Genomic DNA, 26,635 nt, shown 5'->3' with positions numbered 1-26,635 from the left:
CCTCCAGTGTAAGATGAGAGCATGTATTACAACCTGTGTATATTAGAAATCATGCAATATCTGGTAAACACTTACACATGCTGATGAGATGAAGACTTACCATGTACTCATGGCCTAGTTTTGCTACATAATCACTGTAAACAATTTCTTACAACCCAAGCTTCAAACATCTAGCTGGTAAGAAAGTTCTTTTGTATACAGAATAACTAATTTTTGTTTATATTGAGATTTTAAATTAGCAAAGGGTGGAAACTCCTGATGGAAAAGTTGTGGATTTAGAGTGGGGAGCAGCATGATCCCTGAATGTCTATGTGCGTGTGTCTGTAGGAGTCTGTGTGTGCTGTGTGAATGTGAAGTATTGTGTGTGTATCTGTGGGGCTGCTTGTGAGTAGGTTTGTATGTCTGTGTGTGGTGATGGGACTCTCTTGGTTTGTAGACCTGTGCAGTAAGGCTTTACGATATACTATAAAGTCTTAGCTTACTAATTTGAGGATCCTTGATGGACATTCAGAACTTAACGAACTGTCTTTATTTGACTCAGCAGAATTTCATTACAAGGCAGCTCAGATAATCTATAAACAGAATGAATGGAAGATGCTAAGATGTCTAGATTGTGACACTCATTTTTCTAGATAAAACAAAAACAGCATTATTCTTGATTTGAATTCAAGAACTAAAATATTGCAGGAGACTTAGGACAAGATCCTGGATGTTTTGCTTTGTGATACCAGCATATTATAAGAGGCTTTTCTCTGTAGGTGTTATGATTGAGTTTCTGCCCTGAAATCCCAAACTCCATCCAGCACTGCTCCCTCCCACATATTGTTTAATGAGGATGTGAAGAGCTGATGCTGTAATAGAGACTCTCATTCACAACTTATTTAGGCATGGCTCCCCACCATGGAATTTATTAAGATGGTCATTTGGACATGTTGATTCTCCTTCCCAAACTGATCCTAAGAACATTTTCCAATTTCAACTATACTTACAGGGATTGAAGGCTTCGCAAATTCTGTAGAGCTTCTGTGGGGACCTGCGTTAGGTGATTATTCTGCAGCATACTGTGCATGAAAACAGATGAAAAGAAGGTTAAGGAAAGCTAATGATGATTAGCAATAGCTGGCCACAGCAGTGCCAGGTGCTGGTTAGGGGTCAGGGAGATACATCATCAGAGTGTCGGCCCTTGGGAGCGATAGATAATGAAAAATTAACAAGTAAGTATATACCATGAGATAAGGGATGGGTAGTATATAGAAAACAAAACATGGATTTAGCATAGATGATAACTAGGGTGAGATTTTTATTTTTAAGGTGGTCAGGGAAGCTCTTTCTTAGGAGATGATATTCGAATAGAGGCCAGAACGGAGTCATGGGACAAATATTGTGAGCATCTGGGGAAAGTTACTGAGGAAGAGGGAAGAGCATGTGCAAAGGCCCTGAGGCTGCTGGAGCTTGCTTGGCTTATTAAAGGAGCAGCAAAGGACCAAATGTGATTGAGGTGGAATGAATAAGGGCAATTGGGAAAGGAAACATGAGGCCATCCCATGAAGGACTTGCAAGCCACAAGAACGCTTTACTTCATGTGTGATGAGAAGCTCTTATTGGAGGGTTTAAGTAGGGAAATGATACACTCTGATTTGTTTTTAAGGTATCATTCTGATAGATTAGACAAAATGTAAATAAGGGATAACACTAGCAAGCTATTTAAGATCTCCCTTCTTGTGCATGGTCATATTTTAATACAAATTAAATTCTTTTTGTGAAGTATTGCATTTTTGCTGGCCTGGGTACAACAGTTCTTTTCAGAACATGGAGAATACAGAGTAGAAACACCTGGCAACAATGAAATAAAAATATATCACTGCTAGTGGGGAAATAGCATGGAAAAAATTACCATTAGATTCCTTATGTTTTGCTGCTTTATTCATAAATGTTTATAACACAATAATTTTTAAAGCCATTCTTCACCAGTAGTATTTCACGGTCTGTGTGAGCCAGAGGCAGGGGACTATTTTAGGAAAGCAGACATTTTAAAGAAATATTACTTCTTATTAGGTCACAAAGTTGTGTTTGGACCTCAGAAACAACATGCCTTATTCTCACCTTGACAATGGAAGTTTCTTTTTGTTAGATGACTAGCTGGGATTCAACCCAAAGCTTGATGCACTTTCTGCTGCACCTTGCAGCATTCTCTTGAGGAATATTTGGTGAATGTACAAATTCTGAGGCTGCATGGCACATGGTATGGTTAAGGTATGGTTAAGAGCATGGATTCTTTTATCCGACTACTGCTTCCCTGCCACTAGCAGTGTGGTCTCAGGAGAATTACCCAATCTCTACATCTTTCAGTGACCAGTAATAATACCCACCTCTCAGGGCTATTGTGACGATCCAGCGAGTGAAAGTACATAGAACAATACCTGCTATGTGGTAAGCATTCAGTAAAAGTTAATGCTGTCTGTGTGAACTGATAGACTTCTCAAAACTAATGGTGTGGTGGGATTGTACTGGACGTGACATTTTAATTAATGAGAACATACAATCACCAAAAATAAAAAAATAATAAGCCAGTGGTTCTCAAACTTTAGGGTTCATCAGAATCCACTGGAAAGTTTGTTAAAACACAGTTAGCTGGGCCCCACCACCAATATTTCTGGTTCAGAAGGTCTAGGCAGGGGCCAAAGAATTTGCATTTCTAGCAAACTTCCAGGTGATATTGGTGCTGCTGGGTGAGGACTGGGTGTGGACTGAGAACCACCCTATGCCAGGCTAAGTATTTCTCATTGAATATTTTCACCTGAACTTGAGGCCACACAACTTGGAGATAAGGCCTAAATTTTGACTCCTGGAGAAGAAACCATTTAATCTCCCTGACCCTTGGTCTTTTATCTGCGTAATGGGAGTAGAATGCTATCATCTGATTTGATAGGGCATTTGAGAATTAAAATTTTAGGGCATTTATACTTTCACATATGCAAATATGAGTGTATACAAATAAGATGTGAAAAGTATTTGGAGATGATAAAATTTTTTGCTTTTCTCACTATGGCTGAGATTCTGTTTTCTAAGAAGTGTAATTTTGTCACTTGCATTCCAATAGTTTTACTCAAGTAATTTCATTGTTATGTTAAATTTGGATTCAACTAACATTTCATACATAAATCAAAGGTCTGAAAATGTACTGGTTGTTATGAACAAAATCAAGTTTTAGGGTGCTCTCACACTTTGCTTAACAGGGAATTGGGAAAATTATATCTTGAATTCCAAATTTTGTATAATTTAACTAAATATTAAAAATTTACATTTCTATATGTTATTTTACACTTCCAAGCAGTTTTAATATATAATTTGAACATCACAGAAACCTTTTCTAAGTCACTCAATTAACTGATACATTTAAATAATGATAAGATACAGATAATGGACTTAGTTGATGCCTAAATTTTGTAGGTAATATATTCTGGTAAAAAGTGTGCATTGAATTGTCCTTCTATTATTTACTAACTAATCAGTGAAGCTATTAAAATGTGGTCTTCCTAAAAAATTGGAAAATCAGAGGAGAGGATAAGAGATATTTAGATGGTTTTCCTGCATTGAATAGTTGCAAACGTTCAGTAGCTTTATATATCTGGCTTCAGAAAATGGAACTTAATGAGCTTTACTAATGAAAACTTTTAAAGCTACCCCTGAGCTAACTCCTGGCATTTAATTTTTCAACTACCTCTACCAGTAAGGCACCAAAGATATAGCTAAAAAAAACCACTTAAGGGCATTATGATTAGCACACATAATGTAGGGGGGGTCATGGGGAAGGCAGTATAGCACAGAGAAGACAAGCAGTGACTTTATAGCGTCTTACTATTCTGATGGACAGTGACTGCAATGTGGTGTGTGGGGGGGACTTGATAATATGGGTCAATGTAATAAACACAGTGTTGCTCATGTGAAACCTTCATAAGATTGTATATCAATGATACGTTAATAAAAAAAACACTCAAGTTCTGATCTCTCCTTAAATAAAGAACTTCTGCTTCATTACTTGTAAATGGCAAAACAAGTACAAGTTATCTCCATTTATCCTTATAGGTCTCCAGTGAGTTAATCAGAAAATTCTGTTTTTGTTTAAGATACTCCAGTGGGAGTCAAAACAATTAAAGGGCTTGGAGCACTATGGAGTGCCATTAAAACAGAAAGCTTTCACAACATGGCTGCGGATTTCCTTCTCAAATATTATTTTGTTCAATATATTGACTATAAGTAGAATGTACCATGAACTGAACATGGATTTAGTCACTTATCACTTCATTTTATCACTCATGTATGGGTAAGAAAAGAACATGCAACATTCTCTTTACAGACAAAGGATGACTTCTTGTTTTCTTATTTTCTTTCCCTGAGGAGCTTTAAATGTTGACTATTTCATACATCATTTCAATGCTGACTCTAACAATACAATTTTTCGGTTATCTTTTTTGCCAACAGGACCAAATAAGAATGGGAACAGGGAAGCAGAAGATGAAATAATATGCTCAAAGGGGACAGTGGATGGATTGATCCTTAGGTATGCCTTCTGCCTAATTGTTCTGTGTTTAGATATCAGTAACTCCTGAGGCTGTGCTCTGGGCATGTGTGTGAATGAGAAATTCTGGCTAACTGATTTTTCTGCAGTTAGTTTACTCATCAGCTTCACATGGCCTCAGTTCTGGTGAGAAGGCCAGGAGAGCCATTTCTTGACTAAATGGCGCACACAAGAAAATGAGCCTCTATTGAGGATGGCCTTGTTCAGAATCCCATTGGATTGGGTATTTTTCAACACACAGCTATCTTCTTTATAAAGTTTGATATTTATAGGGACAATAATTGTAAATATTAGTGATCTCCCAGAGTACACAGTAGCAAGGTTTCATATGAAAGAGTCCTAGCCAAGGAGGGCTGTTGCCATGTCCATTCTCCATCTCCATGGACTGGATTACTATTATCTTTTCTTCTTTCACCATGTGGTCCCCATATACTGGTCAGGGCCCCAGACGAATATAATTTTCATTTTATCTTTGTCATCATGCTACAGTATAATCAGTTATTCCTTTCTCCCAAATGACTTTTGGACTTTATAAAACATTTGAGAGAGTTTCCACGAGGGTAGGAACAGGCCTGTCTCATTCAGCATTTTTCCTCTAGCACTGTGGTTCTCAGCCCTATTGGACCCAGTACTCTCTTTATTAACAAATATATATTTTTATTATTATTTTATTATCATTAATCCTCAATTACATGGAGAATATTATGTATTAACAAATATTTTGTAATGCCCCATATGCTATACTTAGGTGACATTCTTAAAATTATAGTTTATCTACACACATCATTTCAAAGAAAAAATCAATATAATGTAATACTCTAACTGCATTATAAAGGAAAAATAATGGAAAAGTAGTTTATAACAAAATGATATATGTATCATTATATACATGGTACTTAGATATGACCACTTTAGGAGACACTTTTATGAATGAGTCAGATTTTTGCCTCTGCCTTTAATGAATAAGGTTGGGTGTGAGAGAAATAATGTGATCAGAAGCTATTCTGTACAAGAACAGGGAAATGAGAGTAGAGGTCCAGATGGATACTAAATAAGAATTAGAGTTAAGATATATAACAGCCTATACTTACATCACAAAGAAGGAACTAACCTTTCTTAAAATAAAGATAACTTCCAAGGCAAAGTATAGATGTTATAGTGGAGAAAATTAGGAATGTTACACTCTCACAAATAAGCATGCATATTCTCACAAATGAGTATTCCTTACAAGTCAAAGCGGTATTAAAACAATTTTCTAAATACTGGATAGGGTTGAAATATCACAGGGAACAATCATCCTATCTCAAAATCCCATCACATGCTGAGGTGAGCACTTGTTCTCCAGGATTGCAAGAGGCCCTGGAGAGCATATCCTACCACAGGCTATGGGGAATTGAGGCTAACTTGGAAAAGGAAATGTTACAGCGATACTGCCTTATAGATAGATGCTGGATGGTAGACTCTTCTGGGCAGTGTAAGGGTAAGATTAAAAAAGCAACAGGCCACCCCAAATGAATAAATCAGTATGTAATCATCACAACATAGATTTTTGTATGACTGTGCTCCGAAAATTTTAAAAGGCCATAATACAAAATATTTATAAAGCAACCTTTCTTAATAAAATTCAGTGAGAGCCTTGCATTCCATGTTTCCCTTCTAATTTTTTTTTTTGAGAGGGCATCTCTCATATTTATTGATCAAATGGTTGTTAACAACAATAAAATTCTGTATAGGGGGTCAATGCTCAATGCACAATCATTAATCCATCTCAAGCCTAATTCTCGTCAGTCTCCAATCTTCTGAAGCATAACGAACAAGTTCTTACATGGTGAACGAATTCTTACATAGTGAATAAGTTCTTACATGGTGAACAGTGCAAGGGCATTCATCACAGAAACTTTCGGTTTTGATCACGCATTATGAACTATAAACAATCAGGTCAAATATGAATATTCGTTTGATTTTTATACTTGATTTATATGTGGATCCCACATTTCTCCCTTTATTATTATTATTTTTATTTTTAATAAAATGCTGAAGTGGTAGGTAGATGCAAGATAAAGTTAGAAAACATAGTTTAGTGTTGTAAGAGAGCAATTGTACATGATCAGGTGTGTGCCTGTAGACTATGTGCTAATCCGAGCTAGACAAGGGCAATTAAACATCCATGGATGCAGAAGCTTTCTCTCAAAACAGGGGGGGTCTTCTAATTTAATGGTAGTTATTTTTAAGGAGAATTTTTACATCTCCACAGTTATATAGCTATAATTTGTTTTGCAGTAATTCTCCTATTGCCCTAATGCCATTTTCAGCTAATTATTTGGTTAGAACTCATAGAATACCTGGAATAGACAGGATGCACAAATGAGTTATTTATTCAATAATATTTGAGGGAATATATTTATTCCATTTAACTTTTCCTATATAAATTATTAGCCTTAAATGGAACTTCCCATAAAACCTTTCATTTACTTATGCGTGCAAGAGTTATCAATTTACATCAGGTATGGAGGGACAGAAGTTGAGTGGGACGTGGGAGAACTATGCTGGGCTGAGCAGCACATCCCAGGACAGTTTACTACATACATGCCAATCATCAGAAAAACCAAAGATGCTCCCACAGCTTTCCAGAGTATTCTGGGCCAGGCAGAATGGCCATGGTGGAGAGCCACTGCTCTAACACTAAAATACTTTCCAAATATTTGATGTTTGTATTTACTCCTTGAACATTCGTCCTTGAGTCAATAAAGCAAAGGGAACAGTGAACACAGTTCACGGTAGGGGTCTTACTCTTATTGAATCCTCTTCGCCTTGACAGTGATCTAGCTAATCTGCAAAGGCTGAAAATGTGTTCCCTCACTTATGTTTCTTCCTTGGCTCCTCACTGTGTCTAGAACATAATAATGATTGACGTGACGAACAGGATCCCTGAGGCCAGCACCCTTTCTATCTCTCCAGGGTCTTCTCCCTTTCCTGAGTGCTTGAGCGCCCATCTGCTTAAGGCTGCCTGCTGATCCCAGGTAATCCTGCCTCTGTGTCTCTGTCATATTGCCCCCTCTGTCGGCTACTGTGTGGATGGGTCGTTACTAGTTGTGTTTCTAGGTTCAGCTCATAGGTCAACTCTTTGGAAAAACACCCCTCCTAGTAAGCTGAATTTGAACCATTAGACTGGACTAAATGTTTCCTAACTTCTGTAGTTCCACAGTACCCTGTCTACATCTCTGGATACATTTTCCAGAAGAATCAGAAGTGATCTATTTGTCTGTCTTGATCCCATGATCTTGATCCCACAAACTACCATTAGATTATAAGCTCTTCAAGGGCACAGACCATACTTATTGATCTTTTTATTTCCAGAAATAATTTGCACAATGGCACTTTCAATGGCACACCCACATAGCTCTCCACAACACACTAGCTCAGTATATACAATATACTTTTAGTTAAATGAATTAAAATAATTGATTTCAGTATAGTTTATTTAAAAAGTGTCCAAAACACTTTTGTGGTACATAGCTTGACATAGGAAAAACATCATCTTAATTGTCTTATCCAAACTTGACTTATGTGATCCAATTGGAACAATTCCAAATATAAGGTTCATGGAGATACAGGTGCATTAGACTTGTCTACAGCTCAGAATTTTGCCAAACAGTGAATTAACATTAGGATTTGCAATATGACAATTAAAAAATATTTATGCCTAATGGTAAACAGAATTCAAGGGGGCGAGGACCAAACCCTGTTCCCTAAGCAGACCAAACAATGGTTCTGCTGTTGAATTTAACTTGTAACAAAACATTACATTTAAATAAAACTGCTTTTTAAATACCCTATGTATCCATCAAGTCAATGAAATGAAATTTCCATCAAGCAGAAATATATCAAATGGCTTTTCAGAGTTCATAACTTTTATCTCAAAGGAAGGAAATATAATCAGGGTATTTTCTCTGAGATAAAATTTTCCTGGGAGACTTTCAACTTGTGTTACTTTTTTCTGTCCTAGGTTCCTTTTTTTCCTACACAGAATAAACTGTAAGAAAATTAAGCAATGGAGCACTGGATACTAGAAGAAGGTATTCAATAGTGAATTTTTTTGATAAGCAAATCGCTAAGTTGGCCATTAAATAATAAGAAAACCTATCTTCATAATCACAATGAATTACCGCTTCTCAATTAAGCAACTACTCAGTGTATTCACTGTGAACTTCGCTTTTTCACATCTGTTTACAATACACAGCATAAACTTAGTATTTTTTAGCAGATCCTTCTTTGGTGCATTCTACAGAAACAAATCTTGCCAGTGACTTCTGAAGCTGTGATCTCTATATGTCAGCATCCTAGTGACTTACTCACTTGGTGATCAAAATGATTCGAGCAACTCAACCCAGCTTTACGACACAAAAGGAACAGGAAATATTCTTTTTAAGGTTTGAGTTAATAAATTGGTTATTTAGAGGCAAACACTTTTAAATGTTCAAAAGGAGTGAAAAGGAGACATGGATTTTTTTCACACACAAATCCAGCCAGGTATGGTTCTTGGTACCAATGAAAGCAGACTTGAATTTAGATGAATGATCCCAAGGCTGTCAATGGCTTAGTAGAGAGACTCAGTCTTTACAAGTTAATTAGCATCCACTTGACACTAAAATCAGAAATATAACAAAGAACACTGGTTTACTCACAGAACTTTAAGACTGTAAAGGCCAGTAAATGCTCCCTTGGGTATGTATGTCAAAGCGTTTCCGGCAAGTCGTCTGTGGGTTTCAAGAGAGAAGGGAGAGAGTAAGCACATTTCTCTTCATGTGGGATTCATTTATTGTTAAAAAATGCAGTGCGATTGTATTCAAACCACAAATGCCAAAAACAACTGTAAAGAACCTTGTTTTGTTATACTTTGCAAAAAGTTTCTGTAAATTTCTAATAGAAAAGCTGGCAGATAGAGTGCCTAAGAAGAAACATAATAAATTACTTATTTACAATAAACCATTTAATAGCTTACACTATACATATATAATTCTCCTTTTAAAAACATTTTATACAAAGGCTAGTGCTATATAATAATCTGCAAAAGTTGTAATGTCAAAATGTAATTGTCACATGGTTTTTTACAATTATTCTTTATAAGCATAAATAAATCAGATAATCAAATATAAGAATATTTCTGCTGCAATTATCCCACAAAATACCCAACTTTCTTATTAAACTTGGCAAAAAAGGATGCTGACCATCACAGGCAGTCTTTTCTAAACTCTATCAGAAAAGGGTAGAATAACTTAAATGAGTTTAATGTGCTTTAATTTTGCAATGCCTTAATGAAAACAATAAAAAGTGTTTAATATGGAAGACATTAGCATGGTCTACTTAATGGAAACTTTTGACGTCATTAAGCGGTACAGTTTAAAAAGTTTGCTTTATAGTATTTTTCTAAGTGGGAAACGGTCAAGGTGAGAACTTATGTAAAAAAAGCAACAAGGTGTGGCACCCGACACCTGGCTCAGTGCTTCTTAGACTGTCACGTTCAAAGCCATAATAACCTCAGCTGTTAGATGATCCCTCAAAACAGAAAACCCAAGAACAACAGAGTGACTCAGAAGAGCACAGAAACCTTCAACAGAGCTTTTCACATCTTAGAATGGTGGGTAGAACGGGGAAACAAGACAACACCGATGTATTCTTGAAGGAGCTGGGGCTTAGGGATAAGGGTGGAGTGGCTCATTTGACCAGTGCTTATTCCTGAGGAGGCTAACAAACCTCAAATTCATGCTTTTGATATTATCTCCAAATGGGGCTGTGAATCCCAGTGGTCCAACACCAAATGCAATGGTGTATTTTTTCCCTACATGTGTGTATGACAATAACAATATTATACACAGCAGTAATAGTACTATGACTTCATTTGGGTACTGGAATTCAATTCCAACGTGTGTAAATATGTGGGAGGGGGTCTTCCCACACATACTTAACCAGACAATTCTTGAACACCAGCAGGGTGTTGGAGAACTCAATTCTGATGCTATCTGCCCGGAGACAGCACCAGATTCCCAGGTTAAGGGCTCCGTCCTGCAAGACTGCCCTTCACCCCCACTCCAGACTTCGGTTCCAAGCCCCAGGCAGTTCCCTGTGCTTTTGACCTACTGGCTACAGATTGGAGATTCCCACCACCTCCCCCTTAGGTTCGACTAATTTCCTAGAGTGGCTCAAAGAACTCAGGAAAACACTTAACGTTTACCAATTTAATAAAGGATACAAGTTAACTGCCAGATGAAGAGAGATACAGGGCAAGTTCCCAAGTAAAGGAGCTTCTATCCTGGTGGAGCTTGGGGCCTGGCTTGGCGGCATGGGGGAGTGTTCCGGTTCCCGAAGCATGGAAGCTCTCGGACCAAGAAGCAGGATCTAACAGAGGCAGAGAGCAGAAAGCTCTTCTCTGAGTGGGAGTCCAAAAATCTCTCATTAACATGACAAAACACTCCTTTCACCTTTAAGACTCTGCAGTGTTTTCAGGAACTGTGGATGAAGAACAAATATACCTGGGAAATATTTATTTGGTCATATGAATGACCAATTTGGTCAATTTCTTGTAACTCATTATATCGCAGGGAAGTAATTCAGCACAGAGATCCACTGATAAGACTGAAATGAGCTGCTGCTCATACAAATCTAAGCCTGTGTCCTCTTGCCAGTCCACACCACCTACATGCCATAACAAGTATTTAAATATTATTTCATGAACAGTACTTTTGAATAGCATTTGCATTTGTGGTATGTGTATAAAAAGCATTGTTTGCTTAATCCAAATTAACTTAAAATGGAAATACTCCACCATTTTTGTAATCTTGCTTTCAGTTATTCATTTTGCTTTAAAATGTTTAAGAACGGACTTGAGTCTTTCCAGAGACTCTGCTTACCTTGGGTCTGCAGCACTAACTGGCTGTGAGTTGTTAAGTAAGTTAATCTTTCTGAGTTTCTTTTTTTCACTAATTACATGAAATATTAAGATAAGACAGCTTCTCAAGTCCTCTCCAGTTCCCCCAGATTCCATGATTTCCATCTTGTGTTTGTGTTTGTGCCTGTTTTCTTTCTCTTAACAAATAGAATTTTGTTAAGATTGGAATAACTCTTATACTGTCCTCCTGCCTTCCTCAGGGTGCCTAAAGAAGTCCTTTCCAAACTATAAATAAATTTAGTGGCTTGGAATAGAATTAAGAAAAAACATAAAGTAGAAAAATAATAATGCATTTTCTACTCTAGTAAAGTATTATTTTATGAAACCTTTGTTTCTAAATATATTTGTGAAACTGGAGTGAGGGGAAATTAATTTCTTTGGGTATATGGTCATAAAAATTCAAAGGCCACTAGTCTTGAGCATAGAAGGCATTAAATAAATATATGTTAACAACATGGGAATTCAGCTAATATCTGAACAAGGTGTTTTTAGAAGCGTTTTGTTTCTTTAATTCCTATAAAGTTCTCTTACTAGAAAATTCTTTTTACACTGTCATGCTGACCCTTGCTTCAGTCTCCCACACTCAGTTTCTTCCTATTCCTACTCATTTTATCTCCACTGATAGTCTTTGTAAAATCAGCTCCAATCACATCACTGCCCTGTTCAAAACCCTTTATCTGTTCCCATGCCAGGTACAATGAAATGCAAAAAAGTCTCCAGTATCCTTCCATAATTCCCTGATTTGTACTCTATGCTGTAGCTACACCAAACCAGGAGACTTGCTTTTCTCAGGCATGCCCATCACAGATGGTTTAACTGATCAGGCTGAACTGACTAGTAACCATTCCAGTCAATATGTGCCTAACTATCCTGTTCACAGCTGTGACTTCAACAGCACATTTTTGAGTTCTTGAACATAGCCTTAAAGTGAGTGCTTAACTTTTTTGCTATGGTGTCATCAAGCAGCTTTGATGGTTTTTGAGACGATGACTTTGGAAATGAAAAGGAAAAATTAAAAACTTTTTGTTTATTTTATTAGTGTAAATTATTGTTAGGGTAAATACCTTTCTGTTACTTTTCCTGAAACACAGCTTCACACGAATTGTTTTTCTTTTCTGGGCAAGGACTTTCAGAGCCCCTGTGTTCAGAACTAATCTGTGGAACCATTGACCTGTGTTATCAGGGGATTTTGTCTTAAGGCTAAGGAATTTATGATGTGTTATTAGCTATTTATTGGGCTGGTGGAAGATCTATCTCATCAACAAAAATAACAGTTTATGGAAATCACTGCATCCTTCTACTCTTATTTCTTTACCATGAGGGATGGTTTTAGTAATTCTAGAATTAAATACATGTGAACTTTCAAATGGCTACATGAATAGTGAGAACTGCATGCAAATCTTTCTAGTGATGATTTGAATGAAAAATCTCTGGGCAACTGTGTTCCAGCCCTAGGGACTTATACACCATCTTGGTGAGAGGTTGCTCCCTGCCCCCGTTTCTAAAATTATTTCATGAGAATATCTCTTTCATCATCTTCATTTCTATAAGAAACAACAAAATAGGAAAATTATATCCTTTTACATGACTTGCAAAAAGTTTTCTGTTTTTATAAAGATACTGCTTCACATGTAACTCATATCATCCCACTATTAGTTTTACTGACATCACTGCCATAAAAAGGAAATAAAACCAAAGTTACAGCAGACACAGTCCTCTTCAAATAAATCAAATATGTAGATGTTTTGGTGTTTTAACAAGGAATTAAAATATTTTTGGAAATGGGTGTTTCTTTGGATCCCTACAGTCATTTGAATTTCTAAAGTAAGAAAATCTAAAGGATTTTTTTTCCTTTACATAGGTCTGGAGAGGGAGAGATGTGTGGGTAAAATGGGGTGTGCATTAAGAGTGGGAGGGGTGCTTGAGCCTGCTCTCTGATTGAGCCCTCCAGGGAGTCGAATGTGCACAGAGCCATGGCCCACCATGGATGGTCCCCTTGGCCGAGTATCAAAGGCAGGGGAGCAATTTCAGAGCCTGGAGAGTTACGGCAGCCTCCTGGGTCAAGCCTTGTGGGAACCTTTGACTTGTAAACTTGTAGTTCTTCCTTTTTTTTTTTTTCTTTCCCTTTTTGGTTTTCTCCCTTCTCACCATTAACTTGTTGCAAGACTTTAAACAAGCCACAGACCTTCCCTGCACCTCATGTCACTTGTGTTTTTAAAATGACAGGGTTCCCCTGCTAAGGTCTTTTTCTGCCCTCAAATTGTTTTAATGGTACACATCCATTTCCTGGTTATCCTTATCCTTTTCCACCTCATGCACCCTCCACCTCTTTTCCTTCTTGTTTATGGTAAGATTTCCTTATTACATGTCTAATATTTTAATAACAATTCTACTTCACATCAGGAGGTAAATCAGAGATTATTATTGTCCACGTTTTGTAGATAAAGATACCAAAGAGCAGAAAGGTTTTATGTAGAAAGAAAAACTTCAACCCTTTCTCGATTTCATTTAAGGGTAATCTACTCTTTTCTTATGGAACATAGAAGCTGTAATCAGAGCAGAATGAACTTGAATATGATAATCCTTATGAATTAAAAGAAGACATTTCAGACTACTTAGCAAATTCATTCTGGTTCCTAGAAATTACTAGAAACTACTGCTTTGTTTTTCAACATTTTTTACAAAGTGCATGAGACCCAGAGGGCACACATTCTATACATGCAATATGAATTTGTTCTAGAAATTTGGCGAGGGCTAACATCAGGCTCATTGAGAGTAGTTTCCCTGTCTTCCCATTCTGGACATCTAGATGACAGTTCCCTGTTTTCCAGGTTTCTGATAATAGTTCCTTTCTCTGTGATTTTCCGATATTAATTTCAGAGGCTCTGTTACTATTTCTGGATTTCTTTCTACTTTTCTGAGTTAAAATTCACTTGGATAATAGTAGCTAGACTACCGCTAAACATAAAATCTCCATTGTCTCTTACTTCCTTATGAAGTGTCAAAGTATTCCCATATGAAAAAAAATTAAATTCTCCTAAAATAAAGTTAGCAAAAACCACAATAATATTGATAGTAATGACTTGCAAAAGGTAAAGTTATGAAAACAAATACAATAGACAATTCAGATGGACTATTCATGATTCAGTTCAATATATTACATGCTCTTGTAGATTTTGGGGCCACCCCATTTACAGGTTTCGCTTTTGGATTTATGGTAAAGGAGCCAAGGGTCTAGGCCATAGAAGAGTTAGACATGAACAAGATGAAATTCAGTCCTGCACCCGCCGGCAATGACGCATCATCATAGGAACTGACCAAACACCCCAGGGCAGGTTTTCCTTCATTAGATGCACATCTGGTCAGAAGGGTCCAGAAACTTAGAGTTTAACCCTCTGGCACTCATCTTTGGTAAGGTTTGCTGAAGCCTATTCAACAGCCTTGGATATAAGGATTATGACTTTTCATCAACTGCTTTTCTTTCCATTAGAGAAAAAACTGTCTTTCCTAATATGCCTCAAGAAATTGTGATTTTTAAAAACTGGTCTCCACACCAGATCAGTTAAGTACGTCTAATCGGTCAAATCCAGCCCTCAAATCTTCCTCTCTTAAATTGTGTATCTATGAGCCTTCCACTTTGTTTTCATTATTAGACAGGATCAAAAATATTCAGAGTTCAATGTGCAAGAGCTAAGACCACTGGACTGAATAAGTGAACTTTTCAGGGCAACAGGGAAAACCTCTTGTGGGCATAAGGTGCTGTGGCTTTAATCACAGACTAATGAAGTTTAATATTCAACTCCTTTGTAAAACCTTCTTTGATTACCTCAGTCCACAGCTAACTTTCCTGAAGGAGATATTCTATATGATGATGTCTATAAAGGTTCAGTTTCTACCCTTTTATTTGTAGTCTGTCTGACTTGATTACAGATTCCTAAGGTCAAGAATCTTATTGCTTGCACAGAACAGGGAACTGAATCAATATTTGTTGATTGATCATTTGATCTTGCTTCTTAAGACAGTTGGCTATATACTGCTATAGTTGCTTCAGGTCTGGCATAACTATTCCAGGATGGCTATTTGTTATATAGCCCGATCAGAAACTGATGAAGAATATTTCTTCTTCATTACTCAACAAATTTAAATTCAGCAATTTCTTTGAGCACTTTCAATATGCCACATATAGTGCTTTTGGGCATACAAATGGTACCTACCTTTTATAAAACAATTCATAAGTGCTAGGCACAATATGAAGTAATTTATATACATTGTGCTATTTAATTTTTATAAAAATCTTGTCAAATAACATGATTATCTCATTTTACACATAGGAAAATGGGCCTAAAAGAGGTTATTTGCTCAAGCTGCTATAGAAAAATATACACAAGGGAATTTAGTTCAACATAGTATTCCGTCTCAAAAATTTGAGTTTTTAAACATTGGTTAAAAGTAGGTTGATCCAGAGCATAGGTTGCTCAGGACCAGCCAGTCTAAGACAGCAGAAGCACAAAGACACCAGTGGCCACACCACTTGAGGGGCGGGCCGTGAGAAACTGTAGCTCCCTCCTTCTCATGCCGAGCCCTCCCAAGGCCTTCGAGATTCTGGACAATCTTACTGCTCTCGCCACTGAGACTGGTTATCTTTTTGTCTTCTTGCTGGCTTCTCTTTTATTTCTCATTCTCCAAACATAGATGTTACTCAAGTTTCTGTCCTCACACATTTTTTTTCTCTATCTACTGGTGTTCAAAATGCAGTGGGTATTGCCATAGCCTTAGGAGACACAACACATTCTGAATGCCCCAGACCTCAACCTAGATTTAGTGAACTGGCATTTCGAGGGAGAAGGATTTAGGAATCTGCATTTTTAATAAGCAGCCTAATGAATTTCATATGGGTAGAGAGGCCTAGTGGGAAACACAGAGCTTATATCCTCTTTCAAGGTCCTCATCTGCCCCAGAACATTCAACAATCACCTTTTTGCAAGCAACTCTCTGAACATTATCTCCAGAACAGACTCATGTTCCAAACTCACATTCCAAGAGTGTTATGTCATTTCCACTTGGAGGTCCTGCTGGCACCTTACATTTTGTATATCCAGAACGAGATATCCTCTTGCCTCCAAGGTATCAGTTGTTCCGCTTGAATTCTGTTTGTATTGACTGTGCTTCACTAGTCGTCTGGCCCCTAATCTCATAACCTTACTGTGGATAAAATGAGAGTTCCTGTGGCCAGGTTTCTCACCTGGCCATGGTTGACTAGCTCACTGCACATCTATGGGCAATACGTGGCTGTTGACTCTATAAAAAGAGCTCCGCCCAGCACTTTGCATGCAACATGGTGGCAGGGCTGCAAGGCTGCAGGAGAGCAGAGCAGAGACTGGAGTGGTGGCAGCGCCGAGAACAGAGACCCAGAGGATGGCTGTGTGGGACAACTGTGCAGAGAGGCCCAGAGGATGGCTGTGCAGGCAGAGAGGCCCAGAGGATTGCTGTGCGGACAGAGGGGCTTAGAGGCAGAGACCAGCTTGCTGTATGCAGACTCGCTCTGAGTGAATGGGGTTTTAATGACTGACCTGCCACCTGGAAATAAAGTTGGGTATAACCCTTTCACCCCAAGAATGTTTTGCTGTCAATTTCTTTGGTCACATTGAATCCATAGTGAACTTGCTTGGGGCTGAAACCCATTGGCAAGACACTTACTCAGAATCATCTCTCACCTTCTTACCTCCCTTTCAGTCCCTACATTCAAGTAACTGATGAGCCCCTGACTGTCTTTCTCTGGTATGATGCTTCCATATAACCCAATGAGTCTAGTCCACCTGAGCTTTAACAAAATAATGCCTGGGTCCCCAGTGAGACCCATTAAATCAGAATTTCTGGGAATAAGCCTTGGCAATTAGTAGTTTTAAAAATGCTCCAGGTGATTCTTATGCATATTCAAGGATTGGAAACTCTGAAGTAGTTCTCACAGTTTAATATTGATAAAACACCTAGAGACCTTCCTGGTCTCCACCCCCAGAGATGAAGATTCACTGATTAATTGTTGGAGGAATTAGGAGAGTTGATTAGTTAATCTATTTTAACAGTTATACAGAAGAGAAAATAAGAACCTGAAGAATTAGCTGGTGATGAAATAGAATGAACATATGGGAAAGACAATGTGAAATTATGAGCTCTAGGACTTGAAAACTGGCTGATATTGGGGGTGAGAGAGAAAGAATTACAGACACAAAAGAAGTGACAGGCACAGTGATCCCAAGGCTCGGTAATAAGAATACTGATAGCAGGCAGCAAAGGCAAGAGGGAGACAGAGGGGCCCATGAATGAATCTGGCTCTGCACTTGTTGAGTTTCAAAGTCTTGGTGGGGTGGGTGGATGTGTCACTTAGTTGATGATTCTCAGAGTGTGGTCCCTAGACTATCTGAGAACTTGTTATAAATGTTACTTCTTGACATTCTCCCTTTCCACCTGCAACCTGCTGGAGCAGCTCTGGAGCCCAACAACACCTGGTTTAACAAGTGCTTGGGATGATTCAGATGTCACTAAAATTTGAGAACTACTGGCCTAGACTAGGGGGCCTCAACTGTTACCATACTTCAAAATCATCTCTAGAGCTTGTTAATTAAAGGAAGTTTCTGGACCCAATCCCCAGCATTTCTGATTTACTAGCTTGAGGGTGGTGGTGGTGGGGCACAGAATTTGCATTTCTAGCCACTGTACAGGTGGTACCAATGCTGCTGGTTCGGGCAGCACACTTTAGAACCACTGTCAGAGACAAAGAGATCTGAAGTAGAAATATGATTTGGGGATCCATCTGTAAAACACAAACAGTTAAAATCTTGGGTTTCTTTCTGAGACAACTGCACTTGTCCTCTAATGGGTCTGTAGTCTCCTAGCGGTGTCTTTTCTTCTGTAACTGCCCAATCTCTTTTGAATACAGAAATCAGAGAAATCTTAAAATCGTAAATCCTATTTTTGCACTAGCAACCTACAGCTCCCCCAATGGCTTTGCATTGCTCTTATATAATTCTATCCATAGTCTGGTCCTGCAAAACCTGGCTGTTGCTTTCATCTCCAGCTTCAACCCAAGTCAGTTCCCTTCCTTTCACTCGCTCCAGCCACACGGCTTTTCTTTCAGATCTACAAGCGCATCACATTCTTTTCTATCTTGGGGCCCTCGCTCACACTATTCGCCTGCCAGGAACACTCTACTCCAGTTCTTAGGACAACACCTTCCCCTCATCCGCATGATCTCAGGTGAGATGTCACCGGCTCAGAAAGACTTTCCTTCCTCGTCATCCCTGGTTATTTATTCTCTACCTACCCGCACGATCAGCAAATTGTTTTCTTGCTTATTATCTCCCCCACTAGACTGTAAGCTCATGCAGGGCAGGGGCTTATTGAATGAATGAAGGAACCATAGCAAGTCCTATTCCTCTTCTGCTCCCAGTGGCTCAGTAAATACATGTTGAATGAATGAACTGAAGAGCACTGAGAAAGGAGACAATAAAACTAAGTGCAGAAATTTTGGGAATGTCTGCATTTCACAGGAGTTGGAGGTGGAGGAGAAAGGGATGCTAATGAGAGAAGAAGAGGAGACAGAGAGGTAGGACACTTTCAGAATGTCTCAACTGTCTTAACAAAATATATGCACACACCTATATATATATATACAGACATACAGATACAAGGACAGATATCTAAATGTCTATATTTAGCTGTATAGATAGACATTTGCAAGACAACCAAGATAACGATCATGAAATTTCATTAGAGAATAAGTTTCAAAGAGGCAGCATTTATAATCACTGGTCAGATCTATGAAAACAAGAGATTGAACACTGCGACAAGGAGCAGGAAGACTGTTCATGGGCACAGAGGTGTTTTCATGTTACTAATACTACCCAGTATGTGAATGATAGTTCACCAAAATTCTTTCATCATTGTTTCATTTGCTCCTTGGAAGAAAATGTCAAAAGACAGGCAGGACAGCTCTCACTGTTTTCAGCAGCATGATGAGGAAGTAGAAGTAACAGCATAGATTGTGCTTTCAGGAAGTTTGGTGGTATTTCTCATTACACATTTCATCTGCAATAATAAATATCTACTATTTATACAGAGATTCTTCAAGGCCAACCACAACATGAGCAAACAGTTCCAGGAAACAATAGTAACTTAAAAACAGACCTCCCTAGAGATTCTCATGTTTCCTTCCTAAATCGAGTATTTGATTCCAATAGCATTAGAGTCTGGGAAGATTTTAAAATACTATTTGGAAATAAAGGCCTTTAAGTTAGACCATTTAAAATGGTAACAATTCATTTCCCTTTCTGGTTTAATCAGACTACCAGTGTAAATTCAATCTGAGCTTGCAGATGTCAGCATTAGGCACAATCTGCCCTTAGCTCCTAACCTCGGAACCACATACTGATGGACAAGTGTAGGGTCTTTTATTTGTTCATATAGCAAACATCAACATGAAGTTTCTAGTAGAATGGAATAAATAAAACTGGGAGAGATACTGGTTGGAGTGAGACTCAATTATTGATCAGAATGTTAAAACTTAGTAAAGAACTATTGTCTGTGTTCATTAGAGGTCATGGTTGGAAATAGCTTCCTTCACAAGTCCCAGATTCCTGGGATTACTGCAAAATGTAGCTCACAAAAATAGGAAAGGAGGTTGGAATCTTCTTGCAGGTATTTTTATTTTACTTAAACAATTCAATATATAAATTCTAGTTCACCAGAATTCTCTCATCATTTCATTTGACCCTCAGAAACATCTCAAAACACAGGCTGGGCAGCTCCTGCCATTATCCCCTGAGGCCCAGTGAGGTCAAGTGGGTTATCACTAGCAAGCAGCCGAGCCAGGACAGAGTGCTGGGCTTCTGCTGCTGGGCACTGCCCTCTTCTCTCTGTACATGGCAGAGTCTCCCAGCACTCAGATATGAGTGTTTTTGGTTTGTGTTTTGTTTTTTTTTTTTGCAAAAGAAAAAACTCTCCTTTCCCTTGCACTGTCATATTGCACCAATAGGACGTTTGGCCTGTGTGCATTTGGTCACTTTGTAGAGTTATAAAAAATAAATGATGAAAAAGAAATAGGACCTGAATGTGGCCGAACATGTGGCACAAGTAGTAAGCATTCCAGAATGTCAGGAAGGGGAGGAGGCCATGAACTGTGATGGCTTTTATTCTTGCTAAATATTTACTCCAGTCACTTTTTTCAGGATAATAATATTAATATATATATATTACATATATATATATTATATATATATATATATAATATATATATATATATTAAGTCAGTGAGTGCCTTTAGGATTTTATGGATTCTTAGAGGATTTTGAACTGTGGCACCTTTGTTAAGCTCCAGGGATGGAAGAGGGATACACCACAGATGTCTACATAGCTTTTAACATAGTTAAATGAATGAAACCAGGGAAATGATATCTCGGGTAATTAGAGCTAAGTGGAAGAGTGGTAACTTGGCTTTATGAATAGTGACTTTTAAAAATTGAGTTTTGTGGTGGGAGTTTTATTAATATTATTGATAACAGTTTTCTATTTCATGGATGAAGAGATAAAGCATAGAGATGAGTCAAACTGAGTGAAAAATACTTTTAGAACAGTGCTCTAATTGTCCATAATAAAAGATAGATGTACACAATAACAGAAATGTAAATGTTTATAGCTGTGCGATCGGTCATTTGCTAGTTCAGGTAGAGTACTGTATAAAACATGCTACTTATGTGTATGTATGTAGCTGTAAAAATGTTAACTAAGGTTTTGTACCTGTTGAGCACTGCTAAACTGGTGAAATTCATGCCCCAAATTCTGACTTTCTCATAGCCAATAGATGATGGTAGTACATAAATAACCTGAGTATCCAATCTCTCCCTGATGATATATAGCTCTCTCTCACCCTCTTTTTCATTCCCCCACAATACACACAGACACATAGATATAGAACATGCCTATTATTATGAGACCCAGTTTAAACAATACTTGCAGTGTTCACCTGTTCTAGAGACTGCGGGGCAAGAAAAGCACAGATGAACCATGTACAATCCCTAAGGCTCCTTCTACCTTCTGTGTGTGGCTTTGAAAATGGGTTTGAATCTTTGCTCTGATACTTACCAACTCCATTATTTTGGGTGAGTTCCTTATTTTCTCTTTACTTCAGTTTTGTTTTTTTTCTAATCTGTTAGCTAGGAATAATAATAATATCTACCTTTATGGGGCTATTAAGAGGTTTCAGTGGGATCGTATGTGTAAAGCATTTTGAACAGTGCCTGGCACAGAGTAAGCTCTTATTGTTATCATTGTATTTATACTATTATTTTAGAGAATATGGACTTAAACATAGCTGAGTCTAGAAATCAGCAACATATCAAAGGCATAATCAAGATGCTCTGCTAACATTTTTTTTTAAACACATACACACAAAATACCCTAAATCTAGCCTTGGTAACAAAGGAATAAACCAAGCAGAGTTGATCATCTTCCCAGATTCTATAAATACTACACCCTTTTGTCACTAATTGAATAATGAGGTCTTCGAAGCACCAGTTAGATGCAACACAGAATTATATATGCGAAAGTGGTCCAGCTTCCAAATTCAGCAAGTCGGCCAGCTCAGCAGAGGGAATTCCAGAAAAAAATGAGAACATGGAATGAATAGTCTTTAATGGGTCTTCTCTATTTCTAAAATTCTATGATTCCATGGTCAAAATACTTGATGGAATTTCCAGGGATATAAAAATAAAACAACACAGAAAAATAGTTTTTTCAAAGGGTAGTTCCCTCTCTCTTTTTTGTCTGACTTTTCTCAATTATCTTGTAAAAAAGTGGCCTTAGAACAGAATTAACATTCACTGCATGAAGAAAGAGAAGTTATTTTGAATGAGTTGGGTCGCTGAAGAAGAACTCTATTAAACAAAGTGCTCGGGGAAGTGGGGAAGTGAATTATTGATTCAGTTTGTGGTCTAAACTTGAGGTGTACGTTGAGGTAGAACAGAAGCCTTTTGCCATTGAGTGGTGCAAAGAAATTAAAGAGAAGAGCATAGAAAATGCATACCATAGAAATATAGAGGCGAACAGGAGTAAGCACTGAATATTAATTATGGTGGAGGAGGGAGGATGAAGAGGATGTAAATAAGGAAAAAATGTGGATTGAAACTTATTAAAAATAATCTTTAAAAAGATTGGCTAATTTCAACAAAATCTGCTGATTTTTCTAAAGCAGCTAACTTGTACAAAAGGCTCCTTTTATACATTTTACTTTCTCATTATTCATTCCTCAAAAATTTATTGGTTATTGATTACATACCAGCCGTGACTGAGACAGACATGGTTCCAGCCCTGATGAAGTATCATTCTTAGCAACAGCAATAGGCGGAGAGAGAAGAATAGACGGAAGAAGAGGAGCCTGGCCCAACACAGAGTAAAACCTAGTCCTTGAATGATAAAAACTTGCTGTACAGTCTGGTAAGCTAAGCCTCCCCACCATACCTCTTGATAACAATCTGGGAATATTCAATTGATTTCAGTAATAAGACAATAGCATCCCCTAAAAATACAATGTCATAAAAAAATACAGATAATACCCCAAAGGGGAGAAATTGGGGACTCTAATCTTGAAAAAAAACTTGATGTAGGGTAATTTGGTTGTGATGGAACATTCTTTCCACCTCCCATGGTGGATCATGTGGTGCATCAACAATTTAAATTACTCCCCAAATTGGACTCTGACTTTGGGATTTATAGAGGAAGTATTTTCAAAGGAGATCATGGCCCAAACAATTCCTTTAATCAACAGAGGATTTAGCCAACTGATGGTGCCAAACTGTCTTCGTGAAGATGACGACTGCGCATCACTTCCTCAGTCCCCATCACTCCAGAGGGTAAAAGGATCGAATGAATTTTTAAATGCAGATTTTTGGCTTATACCGTTTTTTTTTCATCTTCTGGAAAGTGATTGCTAGACTTAATGATCAAGATTCCTTTGTGAATCATGAGCTAATTTTAGCATCCTTCTTTTAAAATTATTTTACTTTTTATATTGAGTTTGGGAGAGCCCAGTTGTAAGTTCTTTGGATTTCATATTTTTCTGTTCAAGCCTTGAGGAAAGCTAAAATTAAAAGTAGGAAAATAGGAATTAAAAATGATTAGGACAAGACGTTTTGGTGCTATGAAATGTGGACTCAATTCTCCCTGTCACAAGCCGAAGCAAGCGGCAGTTTTTGGTTTTGATTATAGCTTTACTTGCTATTTTAATAAACATGAACCAGCATTCAAACATTTAATATCCTGCTGCTTAACTATTTCCAAAGAACCATCCAGCTCTTTTAAACAGCCTTTGTTTTAAAATTTTAATTTGTTTGGCTCAGTCTCACCTTCGAAAGTTGTAGCCTCATGGTAAACTCTTTTATAAGTTGATTTCCAGAATCATAAGCAATTCTTCCCCCCCACCCCCCTCCCAACTAAGTGTTTCCTCATGTGCCAAAATTGTTGGTGCTGACAGCTTTCCTGCCTTGTTTTATCTGGTTCCTACAGTTAAGTATGAGAGACAAACCCAAGAATGTGTCCAGCATTGACTGGGTGCATCGTGACGGCGCTGATACTTACAACTCCTCTAGGAAGCGGAGGCTGTGCTGGGGATTCGGGGGCAGCTGACTGATGTTGTTCATACTGAGGTCTCTGGAGAGGAAAACAGACAGCGTGTGAAGAGTGGCTTACGCCACCACGAGGCAGTCCAGTTGTTCAATTCACGCATTTTTCAAGCAATACAGCCATATGAACTCATTCTTTTGCTTGACAGATGAATCGCTATTTTGCATCTTAAATATATTCCTTTCCTCCCTGCTGCCCCCAACATCATGGGCTCTCTATCAAACTAGAGACCTTAGGAGGAGCTCATATAGATTCAGGATGACTTAGACTGTTCCTGGACATGGCTGTAATTCTTCACGTTTAAAATTATGTGAGTAGGACAGCAAAGGAAATGGACATAACTCAACCCTAGACATAACCTGACTTTGTGTCTTTTTGAATTTTGTGACAAAGAGAAATGTCTTCACTGTGCAACCCTGGAAGTCCTGTTTCCCTGGGACTATAAGCACCTTGTAAAAACAAATGTTTTGATTCAAAGAAACTTAAAAAAACAAAACAAAACAATACAAAAAGCCTATTCCCTCCCTCTAACATGTTCCTTTTGCAGGTTCTCAGACTGCATTAAATAAGTGAAATGAACCATAAAACAAGGGTGTAATGTGACCCTGCTCTGTAGCACACTTCCTGCTGGGCCACACAGTAGTTCCTGGCACAGGAAACAACAAGCTACTTTGGGCAGAACTCAATCCATTTTTGTTTTAAGCAAAACTCCATGTAATTACATTTTATTCTGTTTCTCCTTTTCTATTTCTTTACTGTCTCACACATAATCCTCCAGCATTCTTCGTATATACCATCTGTGACTCAGAAGTCAAAAGACCAACTCCTAGGCAGATTCTGTTCAGGACTAGTGAAGACTTTCTAAAGCCAGTCAGCTGAAGGTTGACTTGGAAATGGCTTGTTGCTCAAACCCGAAGATTCAGAACTAATACCATTATGATCTTAGACCAGGTATACATACTTAAGATAGATTGTGGATAAGACAATGAGCTACTTTATTTATTTATTATTTATTTATTATTTTTAAAATTGATTTACTTGTCATATAACGTTGTATTAGTTTTAGGTGTACAACATGATTTGATGTAGGTATGTATTGCAAAATGATTACCAGAGCAAGTTTAGTTAACATCCATCACCACACATGGTTAACATTTTTTCTCTTTTGATATGAGAACTTCAAAGCTTTACTCTTAGCAACTTTCAAATGCACAATACAGTATTGTTATCTATAGTCTCCGTGGTGTGTGTTACACCCCCAGGACTTATGTATCTCGTAACTGGAAGTTTGTATCTTTCAATCACCTTCACCCATTTCACCCATGAGCTTTTCGAAAAACCTAGATTATTCCTGTTATTGAAGTGGCCACACCCATTACACCTAACCAGCTGATTTCAGGATCCACAGCATGGTTCTTTTATCAAAGATTAACTTTTAATCAGTGGTGCTAAGCATTGAGGGATTATTCACCATCTGCCTTAAAAAGTCACTGGCATAAACATAAAATATGTTTAAGAATGTTTTAGAGTATGGCAAAAAAACTCCTAGATTATATATTTTAATATCTATAGTGAAGAATGATGGAGCTGAGTAAAATGCTATATGTTCAAGCTAAAACTAAACAATGCCAAAACATAGACTAAAAAAAATGTCTGTATATTTAAAATTTGCATATCCTTCTTCTGCATCTGAGGATGTTTTGCTGCCCTTGTCTAGCTTGGATTAATACTTAGTCTATAGGCACACACCTGATCATCTACATTTGCCCTCTTACAGCACTAAATTATGTTTTCTACCTTTATCTTGCATCTACCTACAACTTCAGCATTTTATTAAAAATAAAAATAAAAAAATAATAATAATAAGGGAGAAATATGGGATTCACATATAAATCAAGTATAAAAATCAAACGAATAATCATATTTGACCTGATTGTTTATAGTTCCATGATACGTGATCAAAACCGAAAGTTTCTGTGATATGACTGCCCTTGCACTGTTCACCATGTAAGAACTTATTCACTATGTAAGAACTTGTTCACCATGTAAGAACTTGTTCGTTATGCTTCAGAAGATTGGAGACTGTTGAGAATTAGGCTTGGGGTTGATTAATGATTGTGCATTGAGTCCCCTATACAGAATTTTATTGTTGTTAACAACCATTTGATCAATACATATGAGAGATGCCCTCTCAAAAAAAACAATATTGCAACTATGTCAGTCTAATTAAAATGACCATTAAATAAATATACCTAAGACAAAAAAAAATTTGCATTTCTTGGCATTGTCTGGATAAGACAACCGAATAATTGCTCAGTAATTCATTGTTAAGAGTATAGTATCTTGGGTTGGAATCCTGATCACCATGATCTTGGGAAAATTAACCTTTCAGTGCAGGCTTCCTCCTATGTAAACAAGGGTGTCTCTACATTAATACA

The 26,635-nt window shown here is 37.6% G+C and overlaps 1 protein-coding gene across 2 annotated transcripts in view; it reads right to left on the bottom strand.

Moving 5' to 3' along the window:
* LGR5 (leucine rich repeat containing G protein-coupled receptor 5) overlaps nt 1–26,635 on the bottom strand; it is a 123,341-nt gene that overhangs the window by 39,214 nt on the left and 57,492 nt on the right. For both annotated transcript variants that reach the window (XM_017668884.3, XM_017668885.3), the window contains exons 2-4: nt 24,153–24,224; nt 9,265–9,336; nt 990–1,061 (exon numbers count right to left, since the gene is read on the bottom strand). In XM_017668884.3, coding sequence (XP_017524373.2) covers nt 990–1,061; nt 9,265–9,336; nt 24,153–24,224 — 216 coding nt within the window. The remainder of the gene's footprint in view (nt 1–989; nt 1,062–9,264; nt 9,337–24,152; nt 24,225–26,635) is intronic.

Source organism: Manis javanica, chromosome 10 (assembly GCF_040802235.1).
Source record: "Manis javanica isolate MJ-LG chromosome 10, MJ_LKY, whole genome shotgun sequence".
Lineage (NCBI taxonomy): Eukaryota > Metazoa > Chordata > Mammalia > Pholidota > Manidae > Manis > Manis javanica.
The sequence above is the reverse complement of the archived record's forward strand: the minus strand, read 5'-3'. Positions and strand labels throughout refer to the sequence as shown.